This window comes from Notechis scutatus, chromosome 2, assembly GCF_049901735.1.
Source record: "Notechis scutatus isolate UNSWTSFEM ecotype Mainland chromosome 2, rNotScu1.2, whole genome shotgun sequence".
Classification (NCBI taxonomy): domain Eukaryota; kingdom Metazoa; phylum Chordata; class Lepidosauria; order Squamata; family Elapidae; genus Notechis; species Notechis scutatus.
In genome coordinates, this window is record NC_142010.1 from 66,355,620 (window position 1) to 66,371,940 (window position 16,321).

The 16,321-nt window shown below is 37.0% G+C and overlaps 1 protein-coding gene and 1 long non-coding RNA gene across 4 annotated transcripts in view; one reads left to right on the plus strand and one right to left on the minus strand.

Annotated features, from left to right (window-relative positions):
• CACNA2D2 (calcium voltage-gated channel auxiliary subunit alpha2delta 2) overlaps positions 1-16,321 on the plus strand; it is a 681,501-nt gene that overhangs the window by 643,979 nt on the left and 21,201 nt on the right. For both annotated transcript variants that reach the window (XM_087954963.1, XM_087954964.1), the window contains 3 exons: positions 7,271-7,331; positions 14,465-14,562; positions 15,923-16,013. In XM_087954963.1, coding sequence (XP_087811089.1) covers positions 7,271-7,331; positions 14,465-14,562; positions 15,923-16,013 — 250 coding nt within the window. The remainder of the gene's footprint in view (positions 1-7,270; positions 7,332-14,464; positions 14,563-15,922; positions 16,014-16,321) is intronic.
• Positions 1-16,321, minus strand: part of LOC148132054 (uncharacterized) — a 112,108-nt gene that overhangs the window by 40,916 nt on the left and 54,871 nt on the right. The window contains exons 2-3 of one of the 2 annotated variants that reach the window (XR_015747547.1): positions 4,651-4,786; positions 661-785 (exon numbers count right to left, since the gene is read on the minus strand). This is a non-coding gene — a long non-coding RNA (uncharacterized LOC148132054). The remainder of the gene's footprint in view (positions 1-660; positions 786-4,650; positions 4,787-16,321) is intronic. The other variant, XR_015747546.1, reaches the window with a different exon arrangement.

Below are 16,321 nucleotides of genomic sequence, written 5' to 3' on the forward strand. Positions count from 1 at the left end.
CCCTGTCCTTGTTCCTATGCTTACCTTTCTCTTCAAGACAACTCAACCTGAATGGAACAGGGCTGTGCAGAAACCTCAGAAAGGTTCAGAAAGGTTTGGAAACAGAGACCAATATCACTTTCTCAAGAAAACCTTTAAGCTCCTCCAAAGGGAGAGGAGCCAGAAGCAGAACATCTCGAGACGAGTCCACATTGCTCACAGGCCAGAATTTTTGAAGCCAAAGTACCATAAATCCCCACAATGGGCCTCATCATCATTAGCAGAAATCTTCAAAAGATATTTCTGCTATTTATTATCTCCAACTTATTATCTTTATTCTTTTACTTTATTATCACAAACTATTGTCACAATCAAAGATGGGATGTAGTCGAAAGATTGGGTGTGAACATTCAGTCTACTCAGTTCTCCTCCTACTCATAAAATTATTGAGGCAATGGTTTCAAAACTCATAGGATGGATCGTTGTAAATGCGCTGGCCTCCTCCTTTTCTTGTACATCAAACATTGCAATAGCACTTTAGTTTAAATACTGACTAGAGGTTGCATATAGTACTGTATATAGCACTTAGCATTAGCACATAGACCGCTTTGCAGAATTTTCTAAGAGGTTTACAAATGTCAGCATATTGCCCCCCAAAATTTGGGTCCTCATTTTACTGACCTTGGAAGGATGGAAGGCTGAGTCAACCTTGAGATGGTCAAGATCGAACTCCAGGCTGTGGGAAGAGTTTGCCTGTAATACTGCATACTAACCACTGCGCCACCATGGCTCTTATATACATGTATCTGATTTAAAAGAGAGAGAGAGAGAGAGAGAGGTGTTATATTTTATAAAATAACTAATTTAACTAATATACTTTACATATTAAGGGCCTCTGTTATGAAAAGAGTGTATTATAGAAGTTGTACCTATAGAACCAGCTGTGACAGGAGAAGAAGGGGGAGTGAATTTTTAATGCCCATTCAGTAGCAAAAGCAAAACTATGAGGTGAGGAATATAGCAGCATTTAACAATCTATTTTATACGAAAACAATGTTTGGAACATTTATTTCATCAAAGTAAAGAAATAAAAGGAGTAAAATATTGCACATTTTTGGTTACTTCCATAATTCAAGATCTCCATGGTCGGTACCCATATAAAAGTGAGATGTATGGCTTGAAATGGCATTTAATTAACACGAAATGCCGGAAAGGCCCAAAGGGATGCTTCTTATTAGACTGTGACCAGTTCCATACAAAAAGACACGAAGCTGAAATGCCTTGCAATAAATATACGGTTCTCATTTGACTGAAATTTCCCCTAGATACAAGCACACCTACAATCATGAGTGAAATTTCCTAGGTTCTATTAGGAATTAGCTTATAGTTTTGCAGAATTTCATGAGCTTAAGCAAGAGTCAGATCTATGGAAGTTCAGCACACTGGTTGGAAATTCTAAGAGCTGTTAACTCCTAATAAAGCTGGATAGTGCTCATATTGGGAAGCCCAGCTTAAGTACTTGGCAGAGGAAATTGTGCAGGTAGATAGGAAAGATACATCATGCAAAAAGAAACTGAGAAGAGACCCAGTCAAAATACACAGCTGCAGACTGCCACACTAAGACATTATCAGTGACTAGATCTCAAGCACAAGAATCCTCAGCCCTGTTCTATCAGCAATGAGCTGCCTGCTCCTGACCCTGTATTGGCAATGCTGATGAAAATAATTACTTAGTGTTTTGTATTCCTTTCCTCTTCCTCCTTTCATTGGCTTGTTTCCAGACCCTGCCTTATAGTCCTGTTCGAAAACAGCAGTCCAACCTATGGCTGTGCTGCCCTCACAAAGGGCCACATACATCTTGCAATGCATTGTGGGAGACATGGGGGGGAAGGGTTTTGAGGGTTTCACAGTCCATCTGTTTATACTGATAGATTGTGAAGTGCATTTTGTAGCTAATTGAAAAATACAAGTCTGGTGAACTTGATTGATCCAATATGAAAAGTGAATAGTTATCTTTTGGGGGAAAGCCTGCAACAGCTATCCCTCCCTACTTTTTTTTTCTTTCTTTCTTTCTTTCTTTCTTTCTTTCTTTCTTTCTTTCTTTCTTTCTTTCTTTCTTTCTTTCTTTCTTTCTTTCTTTCTTTCTTTCTTTCTTCCTTCCTTCCTTCCTTCCTTCCTTCCTTCCTTCCTTCCTTCCTTCCTTCCTTCCTTCTTTCTTTCTTTCTTTCTTTCTTTCTTTCTTTCTTTCTTTCTTTCTTTCTTTCTTTCTTTCTTTCTTCTCCAGACCAAAAGAGATTTAGAAGCTGATGGAGACTTAAAATACTGTATCTAGAAGGTAGATATAAAATATGCAATTAAATTTGGGTAGAATTCCTCACCCAGAACCTATTAATATATTAAAGGTAAGCTGCCTTTATATGCATCACAGGAGACAAGGCTGTCAAGTTCACACATTTTGGCTCTATACAGTAGTGTGTAAGCATGAAGGATGTAAGTAACCATGCTTACACCTGCAAAGAACTATCCTGAATTGTGGCGGGGTCTCCTGCAATTCCATGTATGGCTCTGAAGAAGAGCCAAGCTCAACTCCAAACTTCAACTCCATCAGAAGCCTCAGCCTGTGCTCTTTTCTTGCTCTTCAGCGTAAATGATACAAAACCATTCAGTTCTTTTCATGCATTTCAGACCGTTGTTGACTATTGGCTATTGTTTAGTCTGGTATAGAAAGACCTGTTGAAAGTAATGAAGATAATCTTAATGGAGATAGGCAAGATCCATTATTGTTAACCAGAGGGAAAACATCTTTAAGTCTACATCAAGCAGCAAATATGAGAAAGGCTCAGACAGACACCACCCATGAGTGTAAAGAGGAGGAGTACAGCACAATGAGATTTGCAAGATTGTTGTCAGCCCGTCCAGATAGACCAGCTCAGGAATCAACTCCCACAGGAAGCTAATACTACTTTTATTGATAATAGCTGTGCCAACAGATCCTTGCAAGCCTGATTATGCTGTACTTCCTCTCATACTTATGCGAATTAAAAGCTGTATGCAACACAAAAAATGATGGCATTCATCTTCTCATTCATTCGAGCCTTGTTTTTAGTGACTTATACAGACATACCAATGATCGATAAAAGAGAAAAGGTTGAAATTTACAAATGATTGCAAATATATTTCCTTTTTTTAGCGAACTGGTCTATGTTTCACGTTGGAAATATCACAATTATTTTCATTCTGGCCAAAGCAAGATCTTGCTCTTCTTTTGTGGTTATGACTATTAAGGACTATTGATTCCTTGCTTGACATGATTTTATATTCTTAGAAAATTTGGGGGAGAGGAGGGGTTGTTTTCATTTTTTAGTTAAGCCATTAATAAATTCTTCTGTGCAGTCAATTATATGTTTGCAGTCTTACTGCCAAGTCTAGAGTGTTAATTATTGCTAAATGTTGTGGCACCATAGGGTTTGTGATGAGAGTGCCAATGAGCCTGGCAGAGGTTGATGTTTGCAGATTGGATTGGCTAGAGAAGATAATGGTAGGATTTGTGAGGAGTTGATATTGACAAATTTCTTAGTCTTGATCTTAATGAATCAGCCTCGCAGTGATCCTTATTTTTTTAATATTATTACTTTTAGTACCAAAATAATCTAGATTAAAATATCACTCATATGATTAGGGGTGAATAGATGGAACTGTAATTTTCAATAAAGGAAATAATGAATCTATTCCATTTAAATAGTTTGTAGAATACTCTGTTCTGGAGCAATGTAAGGCTACTGAAAAGTATAAGGCTACATGATCCAAAATAATTGTTTCTTTGCTTAAAAAAGTATACTTCCTAAATATTAATTTTTCATTACTTTTAAAGAACGGCATGAATATTTTTTAAAAAAATAAATAAAGCAGAAGAGCAAACCATACCATGATTGTTTTCACTTTTCAGTCTGTTAGAAGCAGATTGGGAATTGTGTCTTTTTTTCTGAAACACTGAAAACAGTGAGTGAAAATCCCTGCCTTGTCCTGAACTTCTCGGGTCTTGCAGCAACAAAAGTTTCTTCACCCTCCCCTCAAAAGGGAAAAGGGGAAAGAAAAGAAAGCACAACAGCCAGATAATATCCAATTACAAATCTTCCATTTTTATTATTTGAAATATTATTGAATCCCAATACATGCCTATTTGATGCCTTCTTAAATGTTGGTTATGTAATGAGCTATCCAGAAAAAAGTTCAACTAAATTGTACCTGAGTTAAAATTATTATTTTTTATTGTATCAAGATTCCAAGAGAACTATTGCTTTAAGTTTATTCTCTAAAGAACCATAAAAGCGTAGAAAAGTGTCCGGATTGAAGCTATCAGTAAATCTGATCAAGTAGAAAATTGACTGCACTGTTTTGGTTGGATCATATTTTTTTGGATTTATTTCAGTCTAAATCTTGGACAGAATCAAGAGAGAATCAGTGAGTTATTGATGTTCATTCTCCATCAATAACCATTGACAGCAGTAACAATGGTATAGTTCTGAACCACTTTTCTAGATTAAAAGCTGAATAATTTGCTATGCATTGCTATTTTTTCCCTATCTCACAAATTGGTTTCAGAAATGGTCCTGGCAATCATTTTCTGTGAAAATTGGCCAAGGAGATTCCACAGGATTTCATTTTGCTTACCATACTTGTTAAGAATTACATGAGTGCTGCACAAGGTAATTCTAGGATTTGAAGCACAGTATCAGCATTGTGATGATTGCACTCAGTTCTGTTTTCTCATGGCATCGTTTATAGCACAAGCTTCCATCAATTATCCCTAGAGGCCAGGAATGAAACGGATGAAGATTATACATAATTCAATGCAAAATGGCAATGCTATTGGAGAGATGACCCATAATGTGTAGAGGGCATGTCAATTCTAGTTTTAAAAACTTTGTTTCTCATAAAAATAAATTTGTAGGGGAACTCACCCAAGGTCATTCGTTAGAAACAATGATAAAGATGTTTAGTTTAGTTTAGCTTATTTTTAGTTTATGTTTTAGAGGCCACTAAAGTATATCTTAAATTGAGCTTATAATTCTACTTACCTGAGATATGTCTGGGTAGAACATATATAGCAGGGGTGTCAAACTCAATTTCATTCAAGGCCGCACCAGGGTGGTGTTTGACCTCAAGGGGCTGGGGTGGGCATGGCCAGGGTGGGCACAGCAAGCTTGACATCACTTGTATTGGGGATGCCTGTTGCCTGAGCACTCTGCCAGCAAAAATGGGATCCTGAGCTCTGTTTTTGGCTGGGAAGGCCTCCCGCAACCCTCTGCCAGCGAAAACATAACTTGGGAGGGCTATGTGTGGCCCTCGCAAGCTCCATTTTTGGCTGGGACGGCCTCCTGCAACCCTCTGCCAGCGAAAACATAATTTGGGAGTGCTCTGAGTGACCCTCACATGCTTCGTTTTTGGCTGGGAAGGCCTCCTGCAACCCTCTGCCAGCAAAAACAAAGTATGAGAGGGCCGCGTGTAGCCCTCCCATGCTCCGTTTTCACTGGCAGAGGCACTGTGGGCTGGTCCTTTGCTGTTTCCAGGACAGGCCCGCAGGCCAGCTCTAAGCACCCCGTGGGCTGAATACAGCCCACAGGCCTTGACTTATACCCCTGATATATAGGATAATATTATAAAACACAGAATTCCAATAAAATATAACAATACTTCCTTGCCCTTTTTCCTCTTTCCTCTATGACAATAGAAATTCAGGACATTGGGATTCTTCTATCTCTGTTTTATGCCACAAGAATTCTTAACTTCTCTTTTTCGGATAGTGAGAATTCAATGTGAGGAAACTTGCAAACTTTCAGAACGTGGTAACATCTAGCAAGTATTTAAGGAGCATACCAAAAGTTTACTGGAAATTAATCAGCTCGTAGAAAACCAAATAACAAAAGGAAAAACATTTGTAATCTACAGATTACAGTTAAGCATCATTACTTTTCTGGGAAACTGTGGATCATGTTCAAACCCTGCATCACTACTAGTGAGTATTATTTGCATATGCTTGTGCTAATTGTGTTAAATATAGCTTTGGTCCTATTTTGTTGTTCTAGGGTTATACTTGAAGAGAACCCACTAGTTATCTATTAATTGATTCAGTCATTTACTCATTCACTCAATTCATATCTCAGCTTTCCTTGGGGAGCTGACAGTAACTTATATAGGCCTCTCAATTTTCATTTTTCCCAAGAAAAAACCCTGTGAAGTGTCCCAAGTCATCTAGTTTTCTCTTTATATCCCACTTTTATTATTTTTATAAGGTGGTATACATACTAATATTCCTTCCTCCTCATATTTTACCCACAATAGCATCCCTGTGAGATGAGTTGGGCTGAGAGAGAGTGTGTGTGTGTCTGGTCCAAAGTCACGCAACCAGCTTTCATGCCTAAGGCAGGACTAGAACTCATGGTCTCCTGGTTTCTAGCCTGGTGCCTTAACTATCAGAGCTCAATATTCTCTTGGAATATTGACCATGTTTAATGCTACACAGTTGACTTGATTACATAAGTTACTTCTATGGAAGTCAGAAGGCTGTTGCACATTCTAACCAAGGAGGGATCGCTGTTGCAATGCTCTGAGAACTCTGTCTGTTAGAAAAGACAGCGGCTGCGCTCTCTACAATGCATTGTGTTTTACCTCTAGCTATGGGTAAGTCTTTGGTTGGACTGTCTTCATAAAGGACCCTGGTTTGGCCATGTTGATGCCTGAAAAATATTTTTTCTTAGAAAATATTGTTTTAGTAATTCTCTTTTTGTATGAGCAGAGCATGTGATTTCTTTTCTTTGTAATTACATAATAAGAGAGAGATATCCACATGACCTACTAAACATACATATATATATGTGTTTATATATATATATATATAAGTATGAAGGTATATATGTGTGTAGGTATAATTATATATAGTCCCAAATCAATATTTATATATACATATATATACAATCTGCCAAATATATTTAATTACAGATTACGGAATTTTAATTATACATGATTAACTTTCCAAATCCACTCAATGTTGGCAACTTATTGGCTATAATTTTCTTCTGGTATGACTTGAGCACCCAAAGTGTATTCTCTCCTTTCTCTCTTGTTAAAACGAGCCAGTGGTTTTGCCTCTTCTGTTTATTCCTGTCTCTTTTCTCTTTCTCTCTCCCCCAGCCCCATTTCTTCTTGCTCTGGCTCTGTCATCTTCTGAAACCGAAGCTGCCTTCTTCCTCATTTCAACTCCCCGCCGCATAATGTTACCTTTCTGTTGCAGATTTTGAATACCTGCTGCCAAACAGCTTTGAGTCCGAGGGACATGTATTCATTGCTCCAAGGTAGCTTTGTGTGTGAGCTTGCTGAGGTGTCCATTTAACCACCAATCCTGGGAGTGGTTCAACTCCCCTTCCCCAACCCTTTTTCCGTCCCTGTCACACCTTCAGATATTCTACTCCATCACTCCTGACCCATTTGGAATTGATATACCTCCTCATTGTGCCAATGTCTTGATCATTTCTTCCTTTTTTTGTGTGTCTGTCGTCTGCCTGTGTGCCAGTCTCGGGGACTATGATTGCCGCCATCTACACTATGTTGTGCTACCATTGGCGGCCGGCAGCATAGATGTCCCACCTTCTGTTCACTCACCTACATAAGAAGAATATATATATGTGTGTATGGCTGCATATGAGACACATATGTAGCACACATATATAGGTATAGTTTCTGAAAATCCTCCCAAAAAAACCCAGCCCTGTTTCAATCCTATTGAGATCATGATATCATGTAAGGAAAAATTCCACCAAAACATCTCTAAATTAGCCCAGCCTAAGAAATCATATTGATCAGGATTACTTTTATTGCGACAGCTGTAACATTAGAAATCTTGCAAATCTGAATGTGTTCCCTCTTCCTCACTTTATCTTTGTTTGAACTAGGGAGGGACTTGTCTGAGATGTTTCCTTATGTTATTTTCTTTGTCTAGGTTTGAGCCCCTTTTATCTGATTGTTGACTTGGTCACAGCATTTCTTCCTGTCCTTCAAGGCTATTCCCTTTGCCCTCTACACATGTGTTACTATTGACTACTATTACTATTGATATAGTAATACCATACATAAAAATCACAAACTCTGCATTTTGTAAGCCTAACCAATTTTATTCTTTCAACTCTTTCAAATTTAATTATTTCAAATCTACAGAACAGAACATTTGTTGCCCAGTCCAGTGTAGTGGTCAGAATATTATACTAGGCTAGGGGAGGTTCAAATTCACAGAACAGTTTGGGGATAAAACTAGAGAGGGAGAGAACTAAGATTTGGGGTGAGGGCAGAATTCTGTATTCCATAAATAAATAAATCTTGTTAGATTTACGGGCAGCACAACATCAGCCCACATCTCATAAACTGGTGATATATTTGGCATCCAGATGAAATTATAATGACCACTGTTTGTGATAATCATTTGCAATGGCTTAACCACAGAAGGCCAAATACAAATAAAGATGGAGTTCTAATGTCTATAATACTTCTTTAGAAGAGGGAAAATCAGAGTCTCAGGCAAGCATGCCATGCTGTCAGTAAATAAAACCCTTCCACTCAGACATTTAAAGATACAGTAAACTGGGCCTCTTCTGGTAACTCAGGCTCCAATCACCGTATATATGGAAGAAATGCCATTTTAATAGCCTTTTCACAAAGTCAGCATTATATAAGGCATTATAATATAATAGGTAGGTGATGTTCCAACATTTTTTTAAGCAGCTACAACATGTATTAATCCTACAGAGCAATCCTATACATAAATACTTAGAGGTATTCCATGGATTTTATTCCCAGGTAAGTATTTATAGGATTGCAGTCTTAAAAATGCATGACACTCATACAACACTTTTTTTTAATTGGGATGAGGAAACTGTAACCCTCCATATAATGCTGAACCAATCCAAACAGCACCGTTCTGTAGTAGTCTTATTGAGCAGGGTTGCTTAGAAATTAGCATTCAAGTGGACTTTTTTTCTTTTTGGCTTGACACTTTTCACTGTTTTTCAAGCCAAAAAGAAAAGTCCAATTGCCATGATTCAAGTTTCAGATAACTCTTACCTGGATGAATGAGGAAATATATTTTATTTTCTCAAATTCTGTTGATTCTAGTTTAACAACTTCAATGAATGGGGTTCACTGACATTTGTTGCATTCAGTGCTTTGCATTTGAGATTGATAGTACATGAGGAGAGCTGTAAAATTTGTAATTTTTAATCATTTAGGGCAGGGGTGTCAAACTCACTGGCCACGCCCACCCTTGGTTTAGCAAAGGGGGGGAGTTGCAATACGTCATGTGACAACAACGTGACACCGCGAGTTTGATATCCCTGATTTAGGGCTACCAAATCTGGGGTACAAAAATCCAGATAGCTACTATAGGCCTATGTTTCCTTGCTGTCATCATTTACTGGTTATCTGAATTTTGAACTCCTGATGTGATCACCCTATTATCATTACTAATGGATATCTTTTTTCTGCACTGAACGCTGTCCAGCATAGAAATACATGATTTCTGTGGGACATTTTATAAATCATGAATAACAGTTTATGATCAAATTTTTAGGTTTAAGATTTTTTTGACAGTATGTCCTCTTTTGTATAGCTGCATAGATAGTCATAAAATAAAAGGGAAAGACTTTTTATTATCCTGAAAACATTCTTTGCAATCCAGTATCTAATTAGGTCTATCACTTGCAGCCTTTCCCAACCTGATTCCTTTTACATTTGTTGGACCACACTTCTCCTCCAGTGGCAGCCAAGATGACCAATAGCCATATTGTCAATTTCTAGGCAGGAGATGTCATGTAGTCCATTGGAAGCTATGAGAGGTTAAGAAATGCAGATTTATGATTATATCAGAACAAATAGGCTTCTGTTCTAGAAAACATTTGTTCCTAGTGATTATTTATGACATTTCTTTAATTCCAGCTACACTATTTATTAGCCTCTCAGCCCCAATAATGCTTGGCAACATGCTGTGAAGTCTCATCATTACTAATATGGCCAATAGTCCATGGTAATTTTCAGAAACCATATATCACTAATAATCTATTTGTGAGTGTGCAAGCACATATATCTGTACATATCTGTGTAAATACATAGGTGGATAAAATATAGTGCATATATATCTTTTTATATATATATTATATTTATATATTTATATATTTTATATATATATATATATATATATATATATATATATATATATATATATATATATATATATATATATATATATATATATAAATCTTCAAGAAGCAAAATAAATTGGACGGTCCAGGATTTTGCATTAACATACAGTGATGGAAAATTGAAAAATTGGAAAATTGAAAGGTAATTAAAGCAAAATAAACTTGTATTTTATTTCTGTGAAAAAGTTGTTAAAAATTGGTGACCGTCAAATCTTATCCAACTACTCTACAGAATATATTTTAATTGCTTCTACTTTCATACACATTCGTTTTGTTGGATCTAACAGATGAGATGCATACTGGATCTGCTACTTGGTTCAAATTCATTAACTCTGTATTTCAACTGACCTTTTAAGAGACTTACTGATTTTGTGCCAAAGATGCCTATGCAAGTAGTTTTATTTACAGAATATATTCCATTTATACATGGACAGGCTTTTGCATTGAACCCACTTTTTGTGACAGAAGCCTTAAACAAATTACATCCACCGCTATCCCCTCAGATAGATAAGCTGTTAAAAGATACAGGATACTATCATCCTTTACATCTGGCCACCTGGTGAGATGTCCCGTGTGATATTTGTCATGAACCTAGAAAAATCACTCTCTAAATTGCAATCTCTATCCTGTTCTAAATTATTTCTTAATATTTAATTTTGAAAGCTACAGTATAAAGATGGAAGAATACACACACACACACACTATTTCCAACCCCCGATCTTGGTAACTGGCAATGCAAAATTAGGTCATGCAAACTTTGTTGCTTCAGTTAAATAAAAACTCCCAAAGATAATGGCAAATGGTGATGCGAACAAGCCTAGTTTTGTTATATATCTTTACAATTCACAGTGGTCTATATCTGCAGATGCCTAGACTCACAGCAAGGTACAATCTTGCATACAAATTAACCCATTAAAAAGACAGAGCTGATAAATAGTTTAATATATAAATCTCAATACTGTTCATATAGTCTTGCAAGCAAATGCCAGCACCTGTCTGTCTAAATGAAGGGTACAGATATGTCTACAGTATCTATATATGTCTGTAGCAGTATTTTGATGCATAATCTTGGAGTATCCTGTTTTCTATTGCTATGGTGAATAGCGGTTCACTGTGACTGTCCTGAAAATCTCTGTGCATTGTGGAATCTTGTTTTGTTCCACAAGTAAGCCAAATCTTTAAAGTGTTTTCTCACATATGTCCCTCTTCCACTCTTTCCTATCCTGTCTCCCACTTTCTCAAAAAGTGGAGTTTCAGAGAAGAAACATTTTGCATATTTAATATAAAGTCAACTAAAGATGGGTGACATTTGTTCTCCTCCACCCACTCACCCACCCCCAAAATCAAAAAGAAAAGAATAGTGACACCGATTTTAATTATTGGGTTGGACTGTGACCACAATAAATGAAGAGGTCATATCTAATGAGAGAATATGGTAGGTTGGGCAATAGGTGGAAATAGATATGAATTTGCTAGAATTTGCAACTTTGGCCTTAGCATCTTTTGAAGGAAACCAAATTCTGTATCAAAACATTATAGATAAGAGAATCTTCTATTCTTTCCCCAAATCATTGAACTACATCTCTCCTCTTTCCATTAAGAGAGAGGTAAGTATTTTTATCCCTCGTTTAAAACCCCATACCAAGACCAAATAGGAAAAGCAAGAAACAATGCAGTCGTGCGTCCAGATTCAGCACCTCTCAAGATGTAACTCGGACTCCAATCACTACATGCTTAACTTGTTTTCTCTGGGATCTTGTCCTGCTTAATTCACCAATGGTCCTGACTACACTTGAATTGGGTAGTCCCAAAAGTGCTTTTTCCAAAAGCAACTGGATTTTGGTTTTCCTTAAAGATGTTTCGTTTCTCATCAAAGAAGCTTCTTCAGCTCTTTTTAAAAAAATCATACCTTTGGGATAACCATGACTTGGATGACACAATCTCAGACATTTGAATTGGGTAGCATCCCTTGACAAATAGACAGATAGTGCTACATGCATATATGCATATAAACAGGCACAAATACACTTGTATATGATTTGGACTGCAGTTGTTGCCATTCAAGAAGTCAACCATCTCATTAGAATTAGTGTGTTCCATTTAAATTATATCTACTTAACTCAAGCAAACTATTAAGAAAACCATACATAGTATTAAGAAAGACATTTCCCATCCTGGATACATTTCATAACGCTGCAGCAATCAGATAAAAGTGAAATAAAGATGATAAATTAATCTATCTTCGCAGTACTGATTCAACAACTCTTCCTCCAACTTCCATTATTTTTTTCTGTTAAAAAAATAAACTAAAACTACAAATATATACAGTGGAAAGGAGAGAGTGGTTGTGGACTGAATTAGTGGGCAAAGGAAGAATTAACATTTTTGTCCCCTTCCTGTCAGCTCTCCTTGGCTCCCCAAATTTGGAATCCTCTGCTGGCTGGGAATTATGGAACTTCCCAACATGTCAGGAAGGTGCCAGATTGGGTTAGGCTCATTAGCAATATTTTTTTAGAAAACTGGTTGATATCTATCGCATCACCTTAGACTAACTTTTACGGTTAGAAAACAATTATATGTAGATATGAAAAAAACAGTGCCATTGTTGACAGAGATTTATTTCTGAATTGCAAATAAAGCAGTCAAGTCCTATAACAGAATCATGTCAAAAAAGAACCTTTAAAAAATGCTGAAAGTGAGTCTAGAAAGATAGCTGGAATGGTTTTAGTGAGATAAATTTAAGGCTGTATAAATTGACCCATTATATCAAGTAACTGGCACTGCATATACCTTTTAGCTTGGAGATAGCTATTACTTATCTTCATGCTTTTAATAGGGTTTATTTGGGGATGCATACAATCTTTGAAAACAATCTAAATAAAGTGGGAGATAGTCCCATTTAGGAGACAGTAAAGAAATTTACCTTTGTCCCAGATTACCAACCTCACTTATTCCCTGCCATCAAGTATCAATACTAGAATGGAAAAATAATATTCATAGCTTGAGTTCTGCTGCTGTCTCTAGAGAAGTGGTGAGCTTTTTAGGTCCACATATTGATCAACTTCCATTATTGACATCGTTTACAACTGACCATCCCAGCTCAGACTTCTGTTTCAGCAACATCTGGAAATCCACAAACTCCCCCCCACATTGCTGCTCTAAAAAGACCAGATACTATCATATCAAATCTGCACCCTTAGCATCTCACTGAGGAATCTCATGGCTTATATATGGATCCACTTTTTTAAAGTGTTGATTCTCCCCTCCCCACCCCCGCCCCCAACTTCATTGTGAAAGCTACAGCGAAAGCTAGAAGAAAGAGTGGGAGAGGAAGGAAATGAGGCTATTTTCCAATACTTGATTTTAAAAAATACAGTCTTTTTATAACTAGCATGGTCACACTTCTGTGTAAATGCCATGTTGAAAATCATAGTAAAGACTGATGTCTATAGAAATTCACAAAAGCAGATCAAGAGTTTAATTAAGTTGCAAACCCCGGAGGAATTAAAATAAGCCAGTAAGTTCTTAGAGAAATAGAGTGGCACAATTATTCAGAAATCTGAAAATGCAGTGATGCATAGTACTTATCCAATGCGGTGTGCTGTGCTTTAGGTGGCAAGAAGAAACCATTCAGGTGGTGTTTTATGACATCAGTAAATAACAGAAAAGAGTTATGCCACAGGTTTTTATATAGCCAATAAATTCCCAAAGGCTTCCTACTGCACTTTCATAAATTGACTTTGTAATATTTTACAGACTTCTGGTTAATCTTGAGAGGTGCTGTAACACCAGTCTGAAAAGGCCAAAAAACAGCCTATCCCAGCAGACTGTGAGCCATGCCATAAAACACATTCATGCAATCTCCCAACTCTCAAAGACTCACTAATACATATTATACCGATATTAGATTTGAAACATACTAGATTCTTACACATATTTCTTTCTCTACCCATATATAGATTTAAGACATCTTTAAAAATAAAGGTCGAGTAGCTCTAAATATTGATAATGAGATGCACATTAAATTCAAAATCATATTTCTGAGCAGAGATGGTGGTGGTGAGGATATGACTCATTAAATAACTCCACATATTTCCCACTTTCATTGTCTTAACCATATCCAGCTAGTTTGAGTAGCTGCTTCACCTGTGCTGAGCACATGATTAGGCCAATTCTAAGAGAAAGAAAACTAACCGCAACTTTTTCATCCTTCCAATCTACAAATCTTCCTCGTAACCCAGAGAATATTGCAAAGACCTCAACCTGTCGGATAACAACACTGAATTCCTGGAAAACTTTATTGCCCTCATGGAAAAGGTGACGCCTGACTCCAAACAATGTAAGTACCCTCAAAGGCCTGTGGTGGAAAGAAAATATCATCCCAAGAAAGCCTTCACGTTTTGTGAGTGAGAGAACCCAGGGATATCTATTACTAAGCAGCAATGGATTAATAAATAAATAAATCTATTTTTAAAGATGGAGGTGGGGCAAGGGTTGCCAAAAATAGGTTATTTAAATAAAGTTTCATGTTTATTTCAGTGAAGTGTTAAGATGTGTTTCTATTATATCTGGGAATTGTTACCTTATGGTAAGGTGGATTTCATAAAACAAAGACGTAATTCAACTTTGTAGCAACCTCCAGATGTAATTTGGATTACAGCCTCCAGAATTCCCAACCAATAGGGCCTGTTCTGGAGAATATCCGATTGTGAAAGTCTGATATAAATGATTAGCCACCACAGTTAAGAGTTGTAATGTAGCCCTGTACATGTATAATCAGCTTGCCCAAATGGAATCGATGGGACTTATCTTTTCAAAAGTATGCAGTCATTGGATAATGTTGTTTGCCAATCCTACATTTGAACATAGGCATATGGACTTCTTCAGGCTTGATCTGGCCGGAACCAGGTCACATTTCATCAGCGGTTAAAGCTCTCTGATTTTTATGACTATAAGATATACCTCATTAAAACAAATCCTACATTACATAGCCAGCCTGATTTCTCAGTGTAAATTAGTGCAACTGAGCAACTAAAAAACAAGAGTCATGGTATTCCCTTCCTTTATGGACAGGTAGTGATCAAGTATCCTTTAGGTCAGGGCTGTCAAACTCATGGCCTGCGTCATGCACTGGCCACATCCACGTCCAGTTTAGCGAAGGAGGGAAAAGTCGCGATACATCGTGTGACGATGCTGTGATGACGCAAGTTTGACACTTCTGCTTTAGGTGTTAAAAGTACATTTCCCAGGAGAAGTAGTTCAGTCATCCCTTTCCATATCTGTCAATTATGGAAATGTAGTTCTACCATGTTTGTTTATTACACTTAGTGTGACCCAAAAAAATATGACAGCACTCTAGGAATCTGCCTATGTGTGCATAAGATACAGAAATACATTATTTACCATCTCCAACTCAAAACAGCAAGAAAAGGGAGACCTGAGCTGACTGACTTCCAATACTGAGAAGAGTTTCCAAAAACATTGAGAAATGTATGCCTTTTTTTTTTTTAAGAAAAAGGCAGTTTAATACTGCTAAGAATTTAGATCAGGGCATCCTAATTCCAAATTACTGAATAATGGAAAGATTTGGTATTGCCTTCAACTGCCTCTTTGTGAGTAAAAATGGTGAGTGGAGAAATTCTAGCGACTATTCGGGTAAGCAAACTTCTGGTTTTGGAACATTTGTTCTTTCTGTTAAGGTGACAACTTCCTTCTTCACAACCTTATCCTGGACACTGGAATTACACAACAGCTGGTGGAAACAGTATGGAAGAATCAAGATTTAAGCACGTAAATAAAACTTCCGAAACATGCTCGTATTATTCAAATATTCAGTTGAGTGCAGATTAATTGCATCTTTTTATAAAGTAGTTTTCCAAGGCAATGTGAAGCTTTCAGCTGTATTAATATCAGCTAAATTACATGGCCTGGAGACCATGCTGAAAATTATAGTTGAGGCTATACAAATCTTTTGAAGAGTGATTCACAAGGGCACATGAAACATGTCTCTCTCAATTTTTAAAGTAGCCGCATCTTTACCTGGGCTTGTAGAGGTGCTATATTGATCTCTTACAGCAAAAAACTAATCCACTATCATG